General features: G+C 41.9%; 1 protein-coding gene across 1 annotated transcript in view; it reads right to left on the reverse strand.

Annotated features, from left to right (window-relative positions):
* The window catches only part of KDM7A (lysine demethylase 7A), a 1,445,788-nt gene that overhangs the window by 470,088 nt on the left and 953,200 nt on the right, over positions 1–22,500 (reverse strand). The window contains exon 13 of the mRNA XM_044087282.1: positions 12,549–12,555. Coding sequence (XP_043943217.1) covers positions 12,549–12,555 — 7 coding nt within the window. The remainder of the gene's footprint in view (positions 1–12,548; positions 12,556–22,500) is intronic.

A 22,500-nucleotide genomic window follows, 5' to 3' on the forward strand; every position in this document is an offset into this window, starting at 1 on the left:
CAATACCATTCCTCACTACTGCATCATAAATAAGCCAAACTAACTAAATATCAACTCCTTCACAGTTCACTGGATTTCTAAATGGCTATCAAACTGACACTTTTGAAAAGGATAAATAGTAGCCTCTCCAAAAAGCAAAATGAAACTAGTGGCATTCCTCAAAGTTATGAGTTAGGTCCTCCTCTCTCTGGAATCTATTTCCCCTGAAGTATAGGCATAATCCAAAAGCCTCTGGCTTCTTTACTTTACTTTGTGGACAACCACAAGCTAGCGATTATTCTAAACATAAATTCAGATTCATTACTATTAAAGCAAAAAATCTACTTTATGACCCTGATCATCAGCTGTTCCAGTTTTACCAAAGTACATTTGTGTACACTTACCATAAATGTAGATGCTCGAGTGTATTCACTGTTGCAGTAATTACACTTGGGTTATCCTGCTGGCAGGCTACCCTCAGTCGGCCTAAGTTCCAAAGTCTAGGTCCAGTGACGGTTGCTGTCGTCTCTTCCCTGACGTCAGTGCGCCAGGGGTATAAAAGATGCAGCAGACGCCATTTTCTTCAGTTTTTCTTGCCCCAGATGTCAGGTGCCCCCAAAAGGGTAGGCTAAAAATATGGCAATAAAACATGCATGCATGCACCAAAATATATATTATACCTTCATCTACAAGCAAATACACCACAGAGGTTGTATAGATTAGAGAAGTGCAGATAAGTTCCATCAAAGATAAGGGGGATGGTGGGTGGGTAACCTGGACTGCAACAGTGAATACACTCGAACATCTACATTTATGGTAAGTGTACACAACTGTACTATGTTCTTCGTGTTTCACTGTTGCAGTCATTACACTTGGGTTGAATCCCAAAGCTATGGTTGGGAGGCTGCAGCTAAATAGCATTAGGAGCAGTTATGAGGCCCTGCAAAACTGCAGTGGCAAAGCCTACCCTGGACTTAGAGTAGAGTGGTAAATGATAGTGCTTTGTAAAGGTGTGCACTGAACTCCAGGTAGCAGCCTCTAAAATGTCTTTGGTTGGTACTCCCCTGAAAAAGGCTGCTGAAGTGGCTGCTGCTCTGGTTGAATGTGGCCTAATGCCCTTAGGCACTGGCTTGCTATGTTGTGAATAGCAGAAACGAATGCAGTGGCCTATCCACTTTGAAATAGTCTGCTTAGAAATAGCCTTTCCTTGTGATCCTGCAGCATATGCCACTAGTAGTTGCTCAGTCTTTCTGAAAGCTTTGGTTCTGTTCAAGTAGAAGCGTAGCTATCTGTGTATGTCCAAAGAATGCAGAATTCTCTTCCCCTTATTCTGTGGGTTTGGATAAAAAGTAGGCAGATGAACAGTTTCGTTAAGGGCCACACTGGACACGACCTTTGGCATAAATGTCGGGTTGGTCCTCAGAGAAACCCTGTCTGGATAAAAAATTATAAAAGGTTCCACAGCCATGAGTGCCTGTAGCTCTGAGACTCGTCTTGCAGAAGTTATTGCTAGGAGCAGAGCTGTTTTCCAAGATAAAAATTTTATATCAGCTGTAGCGTGGCTGGCTCAAAAGGAGGCAGAGTGAGATTTTCCAAAACATAATTGAGGTCCCATGCAGGTATTGGTGATCTCCTTGGAGGCGTTAAGTTTTTGGCTCCTCTGAGGTACTGCCTTAACAAAGGATGAGAAAAGATTGGTGGCTCTGTATTGTAATGAGCCAAAATGGCAGAGGCATGAATTTTAATTGATGAAAAGGATAGGCCTTTGTCCAGCATCTCAGTTAAGTATTGCAAAATCTGAGGAATATTTGGTACGGCTGTGTCAATTCCTTGTGCCTGGTTCCAGGCACAGAATCTCTTCCATTTTCCAGCATATGATTTTCTAGCACTAGGCCTCCTGGCCTCCAAAATGACATCTATCATAGCTTTAGTGAGAGGTGCGTTTTGTATGACTACATTATCGGCCATGCTGCCAGACTTAAGGTCTTGAGTTGGCTGTGCAGGATCTGATTGTTTTGTTGGGAAAGTAGATGAGGTATTTGAGGTAAGGCCTAGGCTGGGCATTGAGACAAGTTTTTAAGGATTAGATACCAGTACTGACAGGGCCAGTCTGGGGAAATCAGTAATATCTGGCTTCTCTTGTCTGACCTTTAGGAGTACCTTGGGGAGGAGAGGCAGTGGAGGAAAGGCATATACTGTTAAGTTTTTCCAGCTGAAAGATAGGGCATCCACTTTCCACGCTTGTCTGTGATAAGTCCTTGTGCAGAATCTCTTTAGTGGGCAGTTTGTGAGGAGAGGCAAATAGGTCTATGTCCGGGCATCCCCATTTCCTTGTTATCATGTTGAAGACTTGTGGATCCAATTTCCACTCGTGGGGATCCATGAGGTTTCTGCTTAGTTCGTCTGCCAGAGTATTTATTTTTCCTGGCAGGAATTGTGCCTGCAGATGTACTTTGTAAGTCAATGCTGTATCCCACAAAATCATGGCTAGTCTGCAGAGGGGGTAAGAATGAGTGCCTCCCTGCTTGTTTATATATACCACATGACCGTGGTATTGTCTGTCTTTATCAGTAGTTGTCCCGGATGAAGTAGGTCCTTGAAGGCTGTCAGGGCATTCTGAACAGCTAGCATCTTTTTGATTGATATGTAGATGCATTTGGTTTGCGGACCATGTGCCTTGAATACATCTTCCTGCCACGTGGGCCCCCCAGGCATAATCTGATGCATCCGTTGCTAATGTCTGCCTGGCTGGAGGTAAGGTGAATGGCTGTCCCTTGTGCTGATGACAGGCCTTCGCCCACCATCGAAACTCCTGTTGCAGGCAGGGAATGAGAGTAATTATTGTTTCCAGGCTGTGGCACTACTGAGTCCAAACACTTTTTAGGTACCATAAGTTTCCTCATATGCAATCTTGCATATGGAATTAGTAGAATGCAGGATGCCATGAAACCCAAAGCCTGCAGAATTTTTCTTGCAGATAACTGGGCCTTTGTTGCAAACAGTTTGAAATAGGTAGTCAGTTGCCTTTGTTTGTTTGGCGTGAGATAAGCCACCTGGGCAGTTGTATTTAAGCTTGCACCAAGGAATATTATCTCTTGAGAGGGTACTAGTTTTGATTTCTGTTCGTTGACTGTGTACCCTACATGCATGGTAGTAATCTCTTTACAAATGCCAGATGCTGTAGTAGAATGTCCTTGTTCTCTGCTTGAATGAGGCAGTCATCCAAGTAAAGATATATTTGTATTCCTCTTTGTCTGCAGAATGCAATTACTGGTGCCAGGCACTTTGTGAAGACCCTGGGCGCAGTAGATAAGCCAAAGAGCAGTGCAGAGAATTGGTAGTGCATTGAGCCAGCTTTGAATCTGATGTATCTTCTGCACGTTTGTCTGATTGGGACATGCAGGTATGCCTCCTTTAGGTCTAAAGTCACAAGCCAAGCCTTCTTGCCCAGCATGGGCAGAAGCTGCTGTAAAGTCAACATTTTGAATTTTGGTATATCCAGATATGTGTTTAGAATAGATAGGTCCAGTATTGGTCTCCAAGCTTTGTCCTTTCTGGGTACCAAGAACAGTCTTGAATAAAATCCTTGTCCCTGCTCTTGCTCTGGTACTTGTTGAATGGCCCTCATGTCCATGAGGGATGAGACTTGTTTTTGTGGCTCTGCCCATTGGTTTTTTTGGCAGGTCTGGCCAACCGTTTGCCCTTGGCAGGGTATGAAAGTGAAATTTGTAGCCCTGTGACACTATGTCTAAGACCCATCTGTCCTGGGTTATGTGCCAATTTTGAGAAAAAAGTGCTATTTTTTCCCCTAAAGGTGCTGCCAGAAGATAAGTGCTTGGCGCAGGCAGGGGAAAGTCATTGGGACTGTTTCCTGTAAGGCTGTGATTTGTCTTCTCCACTTTTGGAGGTAGAAGCACCCCACTGTTTAGACCTGTATGAACCTTGGGGCTGGGATCTGCCTCTTTGGGCATCTGTATCTGCCCCTTTGTGGTCTGTCTGACACTGGAAAGGACCAATTCTTTGTAGGCCAGTGTCTGCTAAATCTTGGAGGCTGTACCTGTAAGAAATCGTTGACTGTTTGCATAGATTTAGCTTTGTCCTCCATTTTAACACCTCTTCTGCTTTAACACCAAACAAGGTATCATGCTGTAATGGAGCATCTAATAATTTTGCTTTAACATGATCAGGTAGATTTTGTTCCTTTAACCAAGCATGCCTCCTAATGACAGAACCCGTGACAGCGGCCCTGCAGGAGGCCTCCAAAGAATCAAAACCACACTGCACAGTATGCTTTCCAACTTGCTCAGCTGCATGCAATAAATCCTGCATTTCTTTGTTTTCTGCACATTCAGAATTTATCAACATTTTCTGTTTAAGCAGTGACATAATATATTGCTGATATTTGAGCATATGAAACTGACAATTTAAAGCCCTTATAGCCAAGGTAGCAGAAGTGCAAATCTTTTTTCCCCATCTGTCCAGAGCCCTAGAATTCCTGGCAGAGGGTGTAGGGTTTTTTGCAGTGGAAGCCTTGACCCCTTTTGGGACCCTGAGAGATAGTTTCAGGGTCAGCAGCAGGGTTTTTGAAAAGGAATTTATGACAGTCAGAAACCCTGTAGTACCTGTCCGGCTTAATAGGAGCTGGAGGTAAGGAGTCAGGGGTCAGATTGGACTCTGAAAATACATCTACAATGTCTAACATAGGTGGAATAGCTAGGTGCCTGTGTTGTGGGAGTAAAAGGAAGTCTCTGAGCCTTTTCTTAGATTCTGAATAATCTTGGCTCTCCCAGTGGAAATGTTCCCTCATGGTATGCAAGGTTTCCCCAAAAGAGTAATCCTCAGGAGGAGAGGTTGAAGGGATAGATTCTTCAGCATCAGAATCCTCATAGGGAGGAAGAGAGTATTCCTGATCAGAAGAGGAATCAGAAGAAATGGAAACCTGATCTGAAGATTCATATTCTGTCTCTTGCCTAGGCCTTTTATCAGGAGGAGGATGGGAACCCCTGATCAAAGTAATTAAGTCTTTGGCCATTTTGAGCATCTGTTTTTTTGGGCATGGAGGCCTGACCATGAGGCAGTTGTACTTGTTTCTTTGGCTTTAAAGGTGCTTTAGTCTTTGTCTCTGTAGCTGAAGTAGCTTTAATGTATAATTGAGTAGGTCTGAAAACACCCACAGAAGCCGATGCCTGCTCAGCAGCGGCTCTGGACCCATCTGAAGGAATTTTTTCTGAAGGTCCAATACCTTGAGCTTCCAGCGGCTTAGTCAACTCCACGTGGGAGTCTGTAGCGGCCTACGAGTCCAAAGTAGCGGGCATCAGGAGCTGCGAAAAAGTACAGTTTTGTACCTACCATAAATGTAGATGTCCGATAGATATGCAACTGCAGTCCTGACATATGGGTTGTCCTGCCTCAGGCAGCCCTTCGGTCGGCCGGATTCCAAAGTCTGGGTCCGGCGTCAGCTGATGTCGCCTCTTCCCCGACGTCAGAGCGGCTGGGGTATAAAAGCATCAACCGACGCCATCTTCTTCAGTGTTTCTTGCCCCAGATGCCAGGTGCCCTCCAAGGAAGGCTAAATTTAGAGAATGGATAAAAAATCCAGACATGCACAACAGTAATAAACAGATACACCATAACAGATATCCCCAGCTAATTAGAAAAAGGGGGAGTGGACCCAAAAAAGAGAATTACAGAGGGGTAGGAGGGAGGGAAAACCTGACTGCAGTTGCATATCTATCAGACATCTACATTTATGGTAGGTACAAAACTGTACTATGTCCTTCAAGAATGCAACTGCAGTCCTGACATATGGGTTGAATACCATAGCCAAGCTGGGGGTAGATAAGGATGGTGTAGTTAAAATGCCCTGCAGGACTGCAGAAGCAAAGCCTGCTCGGGATCTGGAATATAAAGGCAGGTTGTAATGTTTGGAAAATGTATGCACGGAGCTCCATGTAGCAGCTTCTAGAATGTCCTTTGTAGCCACCCCTCTTTGAAAGGCTGTGGAGGTGGCTGTAGCTCTGGTGGAGTGTGGCCTGATATTGGCTGGCACACCTTTTCCATGGAAAGAGTAGCAGAATCTGATGCAGTTTCCAATCCATTTTGAAATTGGTTGTTTGGAAATTGCCTTTCCTTGTGCTCCAGCAGCGTAAGCCACAAATAGTTGGTCAGACTTTCTGTTGGCCTTTGTTCTGTCCAAGTAGTAGCGCAATTGTCTGTGTATGTCCAAAGTGTGCAGAAGCTTCTCTCCTTTATTTTGAGGATTGGGAAAGAAAGTAGGCAGGTGAATTGCTTGATTTAGAGAAACCCTGGATATCACTTTTGGCATGAATGAAGGATTGGTTCTTAAAGAGACTCTGTCCTGATGGAAAATGAGAAATGGAGGTACTGCCATGAGGGCCTGTATGTCCGAGACTCTTCTTGCTGAAGTAATTGCCAGCAGGAAAACTGTTTTCCAGGAGAGAAATTGCAATTCTGAAGATGCTGCTGGCTCAAAAGGAGGAAGAGTTAATTTTTCCAAGACGAAGTTGAGGTCCCATGCAGGCACTGGTGGTTTTCTTGGAGGTTTGATATTCTTTATCCCTCTTAGAAACTGTCTTAGCAAAAGATGGGAAAACACAGGTGGATCACAGTTGTATTTTGCTGAAATTGCTGAAGCGTGTATTTTTATGGAAGAATATAAAAGGCCATTGTGAAGCATTTCTGCCAAGTATTCTAGTATCTGTGGGATGCTCATTACTGATGCATCCTGACCCTTGTTGGCATTCCAGATGTTGAATCTCTTCCATTTGGCTGAGTAAGTTTTTCTGGTGGAAGGTCTGCGTGCTTCCAGTAAGATCTCTTGAACTTTTTTGGAGAGAAAGATATGGGTAGAAGTCATGGAACCCTCCAAGCTGTCGGTTGCAATGTTTGCAGGTTGGGATGAACAATCCTGTAATTGTGCTGAGTTATAAGCAGAGGCCATTGAGGCAGGGGCCACGGCTTGGTGCGAGTTATGCTCCTTAGTAATGGATACCAGTGCTGTCTTGGCCAGTCTGGAGCTATCAAAATGCCTTTCGGTTGTTCTGCTTTGATCTTCAGTAACACCTTGGTCATTAATGGTAGAGGTGGGAATGCATAGATTGTTAGAGAATTCCAGCTGAAGGAGAGAGCATCCATTCTCCAGGCTTGAGGATGGTGTGTCCTTGAGCAGAACTTCTTCAGATGATGATTGAGGTGTGAGGCAAAGAGATCTATGTCCGGCCCTCCTCATGCATGAGTTATTTGTGAAAAAATGTCTGGATGCAACATCCATTCGTGCGGGTCCATAATGTTTCTGCTTAGACTGTCCGATGAATCACTGCCAACATCTCTTTTTGATTGATGTGCAGATGTAATTCCCGGGGTGTCCATTGACCTTGAATGCATCTGCCCTCCATGTGCACCCCCCATCCATGATCTGAGGCATCTGTTGTAATGGTTTGGCTTGCCTGAGGTTTGTTGAAAGACATGCCTTTGTTTAGCTGGCTTGCTTGTGCCCACCACAAAAATTCCTTTTTTAGACATGGAATGAGTGGAATAACTGCTTCTAAGTTGTGGCTGTGTTGAGACCATAAACCTTTTAGGTACCATTGTAGTTTTCTCATGTGTAGTCTTGCCAGTGGGATCAGAAGAATGCAAGATGCCATGAAACCCAGGGCCTGCAGGATTTTCCTTGCAGTCATCTGGGTGTGCTTTGCTAGGCTTTTGAAGTAATCTGGTAATTGTTCTTGTTTTTCTTCTGTGAGGAAAGCCATTTGTGAGTTTGTGTCCAGTTTGGCTCCTAGAAAAATTATTTGTTGGGATGGCAGTAGTCTTGATTTTTGAATGTTGACTGTGTATCCCAAAGCCTGTAGTAAGTGAATGACATAGTCCAAGTTTCTTATCAAGGCTTGCTTGCTGTCCGCTTGTATAAGGCAGTCGTCCAAGTAAGGGTATATTTGTATCCCCTGAAGTCTGCAATGTGCAATTACTGATGCCAGGCATTTCGTGAATACTCTGGGCGCAGTAGATAAGCCAAAAGGCAATGCTGAGAATTGATAATGCTCTGACCCTGCAAGAAATCTGAGGTATCTTCTGCAGCTGTGTCTGATTGGGACATGCAGGTATGCCTCCTTGAGGTCCAGAGTAACCAGCCAAGACCCCTTGCCCAGCATGGGAAGAAGTTGCTGTAACGTCAGTATTTTGAATTTTGGCACAATGAGAAGTGTTTAGAGCGGACAAGTCCAGTATAGGTCTCCATTGCTTTTCTTTTCTTGGAACAAGGAACAGTCTTGAGTAGAATCCCTGGCCTTGTTCCTGAGGAGGAACCTTTTCTATTGCTTTGATTTGTAGCAGCTTTGAAACTTGTATGAGTGCCTCTGCCCTTTGATTTTGTGGCAGGTTTGGCATGCCTTGTCTTGTTGGTAAGGTATGGAAGTGGAACCTGTAACCTTTGTCTAATATATCCAAAATCCATTTGTCCTTTGTAAAAACATGCCAATTTTTTGAAAATAAAGATAATTTTCCGCCTAAAGGTGCTTCTCTTTGAGCCTTGGTCGGCGGTGTCAAAGTCAAGTCATTATGATTGTCCCTGTGAAGCAGTAGAAGTCCCTGCGCCACTTCTCTGATTAGTAGGTTGCCATTGGCGGCCCCTGTATGAGCCTCGGTATTGCCCTCTACCTCGAGCACGCCTGTTTTTTCCCCTTTGGAACTTGTCAGTGTCTGGAAAGGACCAATTCTTCGAAGGCCAATTCCGGCTGAACCTTGGTGGCTGAACCTGGAGGAAATCTTTGACTGTTTGCACTGATTTAGCCTTTTCCTCAATTGATTTCAACACAGCCTGTGCATTATCACCAAATAGCTTGTGTTTTTCCAGAGGTGCATCTAGAAGCTTTACTTTAACATGATCTGGCAATGCCTGTTCTTTCAACCAAGCATGTCTACGTATGACGGCCCCTGTCATAGCTGCCCTACATGAAGCTTCCAATGCATCATAACCACACTAAAGAAAATGATTGCTAACCTGCTGAGTATTATGAACCAAATCCTGCAAGGCCTTTCTATCTAAAGGGTCAGGAGAGGCTAACTTTTTCTGCAAATCATCCATCAAGAAATCCTGATACTGAAACATATGAAAAAGACAGTTAAGTGCCCTCATGGCAAGGGTGGTTGAGGTATAAACTTTTTTACCCCACCTCTCCAGGGACCTAGATTCCCTGTCTACGGGCAAAGGATTTTTGGCCGTGGAAGTGGCCACTCCTTTGGGCCCCTGAGAAATAGTTTCTAGATCAACAGAGTGGGCCTTAAAGAGATGTTTATGAGTTTCAGGAACCCTGTAATATCTGTCTGGCTTGACAGGAGCAGGAAGGAGAGAATCAGGAGAAGTACTGGAGTCTGAGTACACATCATCCAATACATCTAACACTGAGGGTATAGCTAAAGGCCTGTGCTGGGGTAACTTAAGGAAAGTCCGAAGCCTTTTCCTGGAGTCAGAGAAATCCTGGCCCTGCCACTGAAAATGCTCTCTCATGGAGTGGAGAATTTCCCCGAAAGAAATATCCTCAGGAGGAGAGGCAGAGGGAATGGATTCATCAGCATCAGAATCATCGTAGGCCGAGAAGGTTTCTTCCTGGGAATCTGAATGGCCTGACTCATCAGAGGCTTCATGTGAGGAAAGGGTATCTGCCTGCTCAACCCTAGGCCTTTTGTCTGAAGGCGGCTGAGAACCTCTGTCAGGATGTGCCTGTGAGCCCCTGATTAATGAAATTAGATCTGCAGCTAAAGTCATGATCTGTTTTTCCGAAGTGGGACCCTGTGAAAAAGATTTAGGAGGGTGAGACTTAGCCTGGCTGGCAGCCTTAGCATGTGTGTAGGCCTTGATGGACATAGGCACAGGAGGCCTAGCTGCCCCACGTGCTGGAGTAACTTTGTCCACCGGTATGGTATCAGGCAAATCTTGGGCTTCGGTTTCAGGAGGAAAATCAACAACCGGCACCGGGGTAGCCTCCGGGACCGAAGTGTGCGGTAAAGTGGAGTCGTCGGCCTGGAGCGGTTGAATTACCGCCTCCGAAGAGACCGACACACTCGAGGTAGGCTTTAGCGTGGTGTCGGTGGAAGTCACGGGCCGCGAATGTCTGTCCCGGTCCTTCCGTTTTTTTGGAAATATGTGCTGTCAGTTGTTCCGACGGCATGATATAGGAGTAATTTTCCCCAAAAAAGTCAACAGCAAATTCTGCCCGGCACCTAAGTGCGCGCTTATTGAAGCAAGCACAGGCAGCACAGGCCGAGATGCCGTGGTCTGGGCCGAGGCAGGGAAGGCAAGAAGAATGGAAGTCCTTATGAGGTATTTGTTTACCACAAGACAAGCAATTATTAACTTTTGCAGTTTCATCTGACATCGGCTGAGGCAAGAAAAGGTTCCCCAACGGGGTACTTAGCTTTTTGATGACTTAGGTATCTGAAAACACAGGAGCTGGCCGACCGGCACTTGCGAACTGCTTCTGCTTCGGGCACCGCGCGGCAAGAAAGACTGGAGAAGATGGCGTCGGTTGATGCTTTTATACCCCAGCCGCTCTGACGTTGGGGAAGAGGCGACATCAGCCGACGCCAGACCCAGACTTTGGAATCCGGCCGACCGAAGGGCTGCCTGAGGCAGGACAACCCATATGTCGTGCCTGTCCTTTTTTTTGCGTGTCTTGTGAATTCCGGTAGTCGGATGGCTATCCAACGGCATCGTGTAATTAAATCTTCTGCCAAAATAGTGAAATGCAAAATCGTACAGACGCTTAATAGAGCGTTGGTTAAATCTAGCACAAAACTGACAACTAGCAACGTCGTGGTCAGGGCCTAGGCAAGGAATACAGTAAGAATGAAAGTCCTTATGAGGTATTTGCTTCCCACAAGAAATGCAATTATTAACTTTTACTGACATTGGTATGGAGCAAGAAAAAAGTTTTCTCCAATGGGGTACTTAGCTTTTAATGAAGACTTCGGATCTGAAATTCGAACATGAAAATCTCAGGAGTCGGCCGACCGGCACTTGCAAACTGCTTCTGCTTTGGGCACTGCACGGCAAGAAAGACTGAAGAAAATGGCTTCGTCTGCATCTTTTATACCCCTGGCGCACTGACGTCAGGGAAGAGGCGACAGCAACCGACGCCGGACCTAGACTTTGGAACTCAGGCCGACTGAGGGTAGCCTGCCAGCAGGATAACCCAAGTGTAATGACTGCAACAGTGAAACATGAAGAACATCTTACTGCTGATCACAAATCTCACTTTATACTTAAGATCAAAGTTTTAAAAAATACTTTTTTTGCCAAAGGCAAGCTCCTTGCACCCCCATACTAGGGGCTTTGCCTTCACAGCCCGACTACAAGTTCACTCCCTTTGAGGTGAACAAGCTCAAAGCAAGTACAGCTGTGCTAGGAGCTTACCACAACTGTAAAATGTTCACATAGTTCCACTGCTGCAGTACACAATTCTTGGAATATCCTGTTCTGCAGGTAGTCCAAAGCCAAACAATCTTCCAAAGCTATACTTTCCCCCCATGCTTCAGCTGAAGATTTGCCACCAAGGCATGAACATATCAGGGCATTACAAGCTGCATCATCCAATGCTTTCTTTAGATCTTTCTTGCCACCCAAAAAACCAGTTCATCCACAGAAAAAATATTATCCATCCTGAGAAGCATCCACATGCATCCTTTTACAAGGGGACCCAGAAACCTCGTGCTTCTCCAGCGCAGGACTCTTGGACCTCAGAAAAGAGATAAGGCTTATAGTCATCCGAATAACAGCAGAAGCTTGGGAGGGAGATTCTGGATGAGGCACTGCCATCCCTAGGCTGAGGCAAGCTTGGTTGCACCTGTTTAACTTCTGGTGTTTTCTGTCTCTCAGTTTCAGCCACTGCCACCTTGAAGGCCTCAGGATGCAGGGAAGAGGCAAAGACCTCAATAAGGTTTCCAGAAACATCTTTGCAACTAAAATTCTGGGGATCCCACCTTCCACTTCTGAAGTAACAATATGCACCTGTGATGTCAAATGGCATTTGGCTGCTACGTAAACATCAGGCATACTGACCAGGTAAGAAGAATGGAGGTACCTAAGAAGTGGTTGTGCCAGACTCTTCTGTAGAACATAACTCCATGGCTGGGCACTGTGAAATCACCTTACCTCTCATAGGCTGATAAGCCCAGGTAAACTAGGTTCGCTGGTAGCTGCCCTGGTTTCCTGATGCTTATCCCTTTTGTCTGAATGCCTTTTTCTTATGTAAAATGCTCCAAGGCCTTGACCAAAGGCATGGTGGCATGGACCGAGACATGCACCCTTTTGGAAGCAACCAGGGAAATTTCCTGTCGCCTATGGATTATCCTCATGGTGATAGGTGCACACTGCAGACAGGAGTCAATAATGTGCTCCAAAAACCAAGGCAAAACAGACACTTATTGTCAAAATCTATGTGAGATATTTCCTTCCCCAAAAACTATACAACTGCTAACTAACAAAATTCCTTTACACCAGAATTCAAAATTAGCTAGGTCAACAATTACCAAATCCCCTATGGGGTACTTACCTCAATCCTGTAAGCAGGCTAATAACAGCAAAAAGCAAGCATGACAATGCTAACTGTATGGCAGGGAAGATGCGTAGATGGCATCTGCCAACACACCCAACACACCTTTAGTACCACTGGTGTGCTCATGCCTTAGTAGCAAGACTTCGGCCAAAGCAGAGGGTGAAGGCAAAGCTCTGAAGACTGCCTGGCAATGTGCAGGATAACCCAAAGAAGTGAGGACCGCAGGAGTTAACACTATGATGAACAAAGTACACTTCACAGACACAATCTGTGTTTGAGTATCATTTGCAATACATAGATGAACATTTAGCTGTAAACAGCCAAAAAGAAGGCAAGTAAAATATAGCCTTGTTCAGAATAACAAATTCTAATTACAGTCTCTCTCTAAATGCAAAGAAATATAGTATAGGCACCTTTGGTAAAACTACTGCTCCTGCACAGTACCACATAAACTGAACTCATCTTAAGATGGGCACTTATCTGAGGTTCGGGAATTTAACAGTCTTTAAAAACAGTAGCTCCTCTGATATTGTCAGGAAATTATTCTGTCTATTCTGCCCTTAATTACTGTGATTGCTTAAATTCTTCTTTCGGCTTAAATACCTTTATTAAATCACTCCATTTTAATCTACAACACTGAATTGCATACATTAAAAGAACAGAAAAGAAAAACAAAATTCCATTGTTACTGTCATGCAGTATACATACACTTTTCTTTAACAATTTAAACTTACTCTAACATAAATTGCTGAATTCCTGCCTTCACTTAAGCCTCACTCCTCCTCTTGAACATTATTCTGCATGTGCTGTTCCCACAAATTCCATTTAATTTTATGAAATTTGCTGTTTTCCTTTATTAACGATCCCGCCTCCAGGTACTTTACCCCCTCTACAATAGCCAGAACTTTCTTTACTCTGAGAACAGATTTTGATTTCCATTTTCTAATAACTTTTTTTTTTGCAGTCAGTAACACTAAACTAAGACCTTACTATGTCTAGACAATTCAAATCCTTTATCCCAGTTCAAAAGAATCATTATCTTAGTTACAACCATTTGCTCCACCCAACGTTTTGTCAAAGTCCAGGATATTTTTAAAATCTACGAACCTGTTACATTCCCCAAAAACACATTCCCATTTACCTCTCTCTCTTCCCCATCACTTCTCCAGCATTTCCCTAATCTTCCCAATAAAAATTCCATGAAGTCTTTTTTGCGTATAAGAAAACCTAAGCAAACTTTGCTGTAAACTTGAAAGCCTTTGCAGTTTCTTTCCATTGTTTTTAAACTGCTTTGCCATTCTCTTTTTCCAATCTTTTATATCCTCCTCTGACTGACTCTTATAGTTAGAACGCAATACTTTGTATGCCCTAGTAATTATCCCTTTTTTAAAAGCAGCTTCTGTACTAAACCTTTATTAGAGCAAGTTCTTCAATTAACACTCTAAATTCCCTATCCTCTTCTCTTCGACTACACCCTACAAACTTTCATAAAGCTTTAAAAATACCCTTAAAGGATATCTGGTCATCTTTCCTGTTACAAATGATCTAGGTTTCACTACAACCCTTTCTACTTTCTGGGAGGGCAGCCTCTAACTTGCAGTTCAAATTTCTGCTTAGCCACATCACTCGCTATTACCTTTCCAAGTTATTTGCTACCAATATTTGGGTTCCTTTGCTAATTTCCACCCATAAATTCCAGCCCCCCTATTGCCTACACTCTATACCACCGCTTGCAGACATACATATTGGTAAAAATCTCCTTTCTTCATTCCCAAAATGGCTTAGTTTTTAGACTTGCTGTTACTTTATGAATATAACACGCTAACTGGTTATTTTCCTTAATGACTTGCGTCAAAAATCCTAGTCTCTCTATGCCTCCTGACCCCCCCCCCCATTCCATCATCCTTTTCTGTTCTGACCTGTAACCTTCTGCCAGAGTTATGTATATGAGCCTTAACTGCATAGTTCTGAAGTATCCCTTCAACTAGGCAACCCTAAACCACTTACGTTCAATGGGGAGAATTAGCGTATCCCACTTAACTCTTGCCTCTTTCCCTTCCAAACAAATTTCTTCTACTCCTCATCAACATCTACATCTTTTACTTTGGTTGACACAAATATGCTTAACGTGTCTACACAATTAAAGGGACTAAACATTTTCACTGCTTGTATTTTAGTATCTAAATCCATGACCAAAGCTTCCAGCTCCACAAATTTTTATTATCCATGGGCACGGGAACCACAGAGCTAGGGAAAGGGGGAACCACCCCACATTTCTACAGCTGCAAGACCTGTCGGGAAAAATTAATGAAGTGGAGTTTTCACTCTAATGTGGATTTGCATGCAGAAGTTAAACTAACTAAACTAGCTGTTCTTGTTCTCTTATTGCTCTGTGTTACAGAATTTATGCTGCCTCTGTTCTCTTGGTGCTGCCAGAGTCATGCAGGTAAGGAGAGTTTTGTTCTTTTATTTGCAGGAGTTATGCTGCTCCCGTGTGTGTGTGTGTGTGTGTGTGTGTGTGTGTGTGTGTGTGTGTGTGTGTGTATATATATATATATATATATATATATATATATATATATATATATATATATATATATATACCTGGTGGTTAGTGTTACTCAGGCTCAAACAAGAGCCTGAATTCTCTACCCATACCACTTGTGATTCAGGGAGTTGAGTCTATAGCTCTCAACTGTCCAGATTTTCACAGAATATCTGGCTCATACCTTTGGTCTGTTCCTCTTAAAATTTGTGGTTTTCTGGCAAATCAGTGAGAACTTCTTCTTTCGGCTTTTTTCCAGTTAGGGGTCGCCACAGCGGATCACCTGTCCGCTCATGATTGGCAGTGGAGTTTTATGGTGTTGAGCTGCCAGCCCGGCGCCCAACCTTCCACAGAAGGCACACACACTCACACACACACACACACACACACACACACACACACACACACACACACACACACACACACACCTAGGGCCAATTTAGTGTCTCCAATCCGCCTACAGCATGTCTTTGACATGTGGGAGGAAACCGGAGCACCAGGAGGAAACCCACGTGACCACAGGGGAGGATATGCAGACTCCTCACAGAAGGCACCCTAGCTGAGGATCGAACCGGAGAACCTCTTGCTGTGAGGCGGCAATGCTAACCGCTGCACCACCGTGGCCCCCCACACACACAATGTGACTAAATATTCAAAAAAGAAAATCATCAATAATCACACTAAGAGCAATAATAAACTGTTGAAGAAAAGAGTACAATAATCAAGAAAAGTACTAATATATCTAAACAAGCACCAAGGCTTTTTATAAAAGGGGGCGAAATAAAGGGAGGCAGTAGAACCCTAATGCCTGCAAGAAACTAGGTAGGGGAGGTTAATTAAGTTGTAAATAAAAAAAAAAAATCACACACACAAATACCAATTTTTTTTAAGGAAAACATTATCAAGAGTTCACTTATCCCAACTTGAGAAAGTAATCAGTGTCTGATCACTGAAGCAGCAAACAAGATCTGAGGGAATTTGGGATGGTTAAGGGCATTGTGGGTAGAGGCAGGAGTTCAAGAATAGGATCCAAGTCCAAGAAAATGCAGCCGAATCAGATCCAAGGGTCTGATCCATAACCCAATTGTAAGGAGGAATGAAAAGGACAAAATCAGATTCAAAAAACAAACTACCCTAGTGGAATCCCAGAATTAATGGGTTGTACAACCAAAGAAAAACATCTCCAAAAATAGGAAATGTAATGCCCGGTAAGAAAAGAACTTCACCATCAAACTAAATAAGCAACTGAGTGGACTAATTTAGTCTTCCAATGCTAAATTTAAAGTAAAAGTAGCCTCCTCGGTTAAGGACAATTATAAGGTATTAGTTGCCTATATCCACAATCTCAAAGGCAATACACCTCATTGTGCCAAACTAATTATAAATGAAGTCACTTATACTGAACTAGAGTGTACAGCAAATCTACTGGTCAATAAATTCAGCTCCAATTTCACCCCGCTCTCACCTACAGACACCACTCAAGAAATGACTCCAACCATTACTCCTCCCCCCAACTATCACTAGGGAACAGGTCCTCAGAGCACTATCCAAGGCCAAGAACACCATTGATGAGACCTGATATCCCAGGATGCCTCCTTATTAGCATGCCCTATTGGGACCCCCTAGAATCACTGTTTAACCCTAGCCGCCAAAATAACTTTGTACCAAGCAAATGAAAGACTGCAAGTGTTTTCCTTCTGCAGAAGGGCAGGCCATCTACGGACTCAGAAAAAAAGAAGTTATGTTCTTACCGTAACTCTCCATCTGTGTTGTCGATCTTAATCCATTCCCAACTCCTGGGCAGCTGGTCCCGATACTTGGAACGGGTCCGGCCACCACACAACCTGCACCAGCCAAAAATCTCTCAAGCCAACCCTCCACCCACAACTGAATTCACTAAATAATGATAGCCCTTTAAGTTTCAGTCTTCCTATCTTTCAGGAAACACGTGGTAACACAAAACACTTTATTTTAGCAACTTTCTAAGATTATACAAGCAATATTTAAAATGTGTCCCTGGTTTTGGTCCTTTGCCCTCCCCAAATAAATTTTGACTTTTTCCAGATTTCTTGTGCTGCGAAGCTGAGAGATTTAGTTGAGTGTCAAGTGGATTTTACAAGGAGCTGAAAGCTTCAGGGGAAGAGAAGTTTAGTGCTACTTATGCTAAGTTGTTTGCATTGTTAGTAGCACAATAGGTAGTATACTTGCTTTGATGCAGAAGGCTGTGGGTTCTTCTCCCACAATATGCAGAGGGATTACTGATACTGTACTGTGTTGTACTTTAAAGTGAGTGGATGCTGCAGTCCTATGAATGTCCCCCTTTGGAGGAGTAACCTAGTAACTATGTTTCTGTTATTAGTTTGCCATCCATTCCCCATTGCAAAATGACTAGCTTATCATTTTTTTAATGCAGAATAGGCAATTTATTCTTCAAGGGCAACAGGTGCCTTATTTGGAAATGAAACAATGAAATATAAAGTTGTTTGCTAGCAGCAACCTGTTCATTAGTTACAGATCACTTTAATGTGGAATTATTTAGATGACTTACTTCTGCAGAGATTTTGCATGTTTATTGGTGGACTGCAATGACAGATGTTTGAGAAGCCTTTTATGGCTTACATTTTCTGAAATCGGTAGTTTTGCCATTACTGGTTCATACATTTTGTTTCATTGCTTACTAGAAGACTGTTCCAAACTACAAATTTAAAACACATTCTAACAAGTGGTACTGCATTACACAAGGAATATAATTTAATACAATCAGGTTAACACGATCAGGAAGGTGAATCAAAGAATGCATACATGTATGCTTGCTCACAAGATGCAGGAGATCAAAATAGGGGAAGAGACCTATCACCAATGGAGTCTCCCAGGGTTCGGTGCTAAGACATTTTCTGCTTGGCATATACATCTCAAAAGTAAAAGGAAATACCAAAGGGCTTTGGCCGACTTGAGATGACTGCAAGCTAGGAGCAGTTACTGAATCCCCAAATGACTTAACCATTATACAGGAATGTTTGTCTCGAACAATAACTGGTGCCAGAATCATGAATTGAAACTAAACTCCAAGAAATACATTATTGTATCCTTTGGGAAGTCAACTACTCCAGGGAATTGCCAAATTGACAATGCCCCCCTGAGAACTGACACAGTTGTTTGACATTTGGGAACTTGTGTGTACAGTGACCTAACTTTTGACCAACATGTGCTCAGAGTCATAAAAAAGTCTTTCTATATTGCACAGCTTATAAACTAATTGATTGTGACTAGATATAGAGATGTTATTGTCTCCCTTTACAAAGCCCTATTTAGGTCAATCATTCTGTATAATGCCCACTTTGGCATTTATCAGTCCAGACCCAGGCAACAATTGGAATACCCACAAAGATACCTTACTAAAAGGATACAAGTCCTAAACAATAGGTATTGCATGGATCACATCAAACATTTATCACTATACTCATTATCCTACAGAGTGCTTAGAGGTGACATGTCTGGCATACAAGGCATCCTCCAACCTAATGCAGATGGACCTACTGAACATCAACAAGTCAAATGGCATCAGAAATACTCAGTCCAGGTACTTAAAATGAATGTTGTGGAGAGATGGATATATCACAGAGGCTACCACTATTCCAGAACAGACAATCCATTCAAGTAAAACAAAGCTTACTCAATTGCAACTTGTATCTAAGGATGGGTAATAGAAAATGTACTCCAGATTGCCCCTCATGCCACTAATGGATAGAGGCAGTTCCGAAATGCTGCATCCCTTAAATGGGTCCCCTCAAATTATCTATGGTATGATCACATTTATTCTCACTAGGGCTAAAATACAATTATCAGCCATGGGATAGGCAAGACCAATCAGGAAATGTTAATTTAGGCACCAAAAGGTAAATTGGCTAAGCTTAAAACGTCCTGTTGTGGTAGTAAACAGTTTTTAAAAAGTGTCCTTTTTAGATCCCCAAGTACCCCTCTCTTTCTTCGCCCCCCCCCCAATCTTCAACAGCTTCCGGCGCCTCTGTTATTATCCTTTGTTTAGCTTCTTCTCACATATCCTATATGAATATCTTTTTAGTCGACACACTTGTACTTCATCTTACTATGCCCTTATTAATAGGAGTACTGCTGAACTAAATCATGCAGTGGTATATAGTTTACTGCTATACCCATTGTATTTACCTTCATTTTAGATCCCAAAAAACTTGAAACGGTTTCAGAATGTCCCATAACACTGAAATATGTTTATCTGGATTTACCAAGAACAGATTATAATAATTTACAAATAAAATTTACTTTTCTTGAGTACCACACTAGACCTATCCTTGAATATGTGAATCCTTTGTTTTCTTTGACAACACCTCACCTTACAAAGTAAATAAAATTGGGGAAAGAGGAAGAAGCGTAGCTTACTCAACCAACATGCGGTGTTGCTCCCACAAACCAGCACACTATCCTTCCCTAGCACTTCATGTAAAGAGCAAAAAAGGACTTTTGCAAAATATACAATACCCAATCCATGCAACATATGACCCCCCAAGCAAGAAAGTACAGTGTCACCTGGTACAACAACCAGGTGACACTGGACACGCCCCATCCCCTCCTGCCCAAGCTATCCTGGTGCCATTTCTGTGCCCTGCTCTCAACCTTCCTTACATTACAGTTAAAAAAAAAAAAAAAAAAAAAAAAGAGAACAAATGACCAATAATATATATGACTCACATATACCAAGTCTGAGACAAACACTTTTGGAAATCTCTTGTTGCATACACACACGTTTACTTTTGTATTTGCAATCATAATGTTGAATCTAGGAAAAACAAGACCAGAACACTGGAAGCAGAGGACCACAGGAATGAAAAGCTGTACTTGTCCCCTTCTGGACTCATGTTTGCATGTGTTGAGTGATTAGGCATTTGACATTGTTCATTTTTATGGTCCTTGACATTCTCATCTTGTGATCTCCTATTCCAGGATTCAACACTGTTATGATCGCAAATATGACAATAAACTATTAATATATATATATATATATATATATATATATATATATACATACATACATAAATGGATCCCTATCAGTTGACAGAGTTTTCAAAAACTCGAAATTCACACTGGCGAAACTATATGATCGAATTTCTGAAAACCCAAAGCTTTTGAATGGAGATCTCAGTACAGTGAGGATTTGGAAATTTACAGTGTTCCTCAATGTAGTGTGATCTCGGAGTTCGTATATGTAATTAGAAGGGGGGTACAGCCCCCCCCCACATGGGGGTGCAAGAGGGCTTTTCCCCCTGCAAAAATGTAAAAAAAATAATGAGTCTTGTGTTTTTTTTTTTTAATGTTAGAGTTTTCAGAAATTTGATCATATTACCTTGCCGAAACTCAATCAACTGACATATATATAAATTTATATATACACACACACGTTTGGGGAGCGAAAAAAAAAATTAAAACAGATATTTGCTCTTTTCCTGTATTTTGGTCTTTTTTGTGGTCTTTCACATCTCCGCAATTAAGAGTCTTGGTATTTCAATAGGGAGTCAGAAATAAGTCTGTACGAAGCTAGATTTGAAGGGTTTTTACCCACTTAGGGGAATACAGCCACCACATCTTTTTTCTAAAATGCTGGCACCCACCTTTAAAATATCATTAAACAAAACCTTCCAGTTCTTTATCACTTTCATTTTTCCTAACTTCCAAATCTGCACTGGAATGCAATCTGCTCCTGGTGATTCCCAGATGCCTCATTATGTATCATTGTTTCCATCTATTTTCTTATCTTAGCTATTAATTGTAGACTCATCTTCCTCTAACACTTGCATAAAAAAGTCTTCCATAAATATTTCCACTCATGTCTCTTATTGGTTTCCCCATTTCTCTGCTTTATATAAGTTTTCATAAAGTTTCCAAATACTGCTACAGGATCTCTGGTTACCTTTTCTGTTATAGGTTCCATGGATTTGGCTACAACCCGTTCTACTTTCTACTGTCTAAGTTGTACTAAAAATTGTGCTTTAATGCTGTTATCAAAAATAGTTGCTTAACTGCAACCTTTCTTAGCCCGTGTGCATTATCCAAACACACTCTAATTTTCCCTTTAGTGCTCTGCATTCGCACCTTTTCTTGTTTTGTGAGGTTCCCCATCTTCTGTAATATGATCATCTTTGCCAGCCCCTCTAAATAATTCCTATTACTTCTTTCCCACACCCTCCTTCTCTGTCACTTCTGCCATGTTTTAAAGTTTATTTTCATCTAGCCCATTCACTAACTATTCTTTCTGAAATACTTTCTAAGCTCCACAATAACTCTTGAATCTTATCCACTCTATCCATTCCATAAACTCCTCTATTTTTAACATACAAGCAGAAAAATGTGTTTGATTTTTACATCATTAACCTGAATCATTTTTACTGGTACACAATCTGATATAGTTATTAGATGGTTCTCAACGTTTCTATTAAACATACATATTCCTGTGAAATACTATTTTATCCAATCCAGCCCACTTACAGTAACTTGGGGATTAATGTAAATTCTAAGCCCTTGCTACAAAATTCTCATCTTCCATACCAAATATTCCTACACACCTATTCAGAAATCCAACCTCTTTTATTTAGGTTACGGAAGATGCTTTAATGGCTATTGAGACAAAGACAGAAATCCTTAACTAAATGGTCACCATGGCTTATTACAAATACATGGTATCACAGGAAATGTACAACTTAAAAATCAGCAAAGGAAGTAACTGTCTGGGTACCACTGACAGGATTTGTGCACTCCTTTCTCATGATGCTGTGTACCACTGTGAATAAACCAGAATGTCTTAAATTACAAGCTTTAATGACTAGGACTAAACAGAACATCACTGTACTTAATGGAAAGGCAGACCACGTCTACATACTAGACAAACAGGTAATATATTAGACTTGAACTTATCAAGCTCCATTAACCTTTTTATGGAATCTAAAAAAATATTTCATACTCCTGAGTGAAAATGATGATATGTAATCCAGCGAGATAAGAATACTTACTTTTATAAAGTAAGGATTTATATTCACATTTTTATTATAACACAAGATATATAATTTTTAAATGGATTCGAAAGTTTTATTGCTATTTATAGTGGAAAAGTTTTCCATGTTTTTATTTACTTCCAGCTATTTATGATGTACTCATTAATAGTGTTCAATAATGTTTTAATGAGGTTGTGAATGTGACCTATTATTCAATCAAAACTGGAAAATTATTAATTTTGGTAAATGTACATAAGGAAATAGAAAGGTATGGGAATTTATCTGAAGAAGTCTGGATGTTTCGTGGTGATCAAGTTAAGTGTTGAAATTTTCTGTAATAAATTTTGTTTATTTTTTAACATATTCCTGCTGACATATTTTGAAT

Source organism: Protopterus annectens, chromosome 11.part0 (assembly GCF_019279795.1).
Source record: "Protopterus annectens isolate FY-2018-M chromosome 11.part0, PAN1.0, whole genome shotgun sequence".
Taxonomy (NCBI): domain Eukaryota; kingdom Metazoa; phylum Chordata; order Ceratodontiformes; family Protopteridae; genus Protopterus; species Protopterus annectens.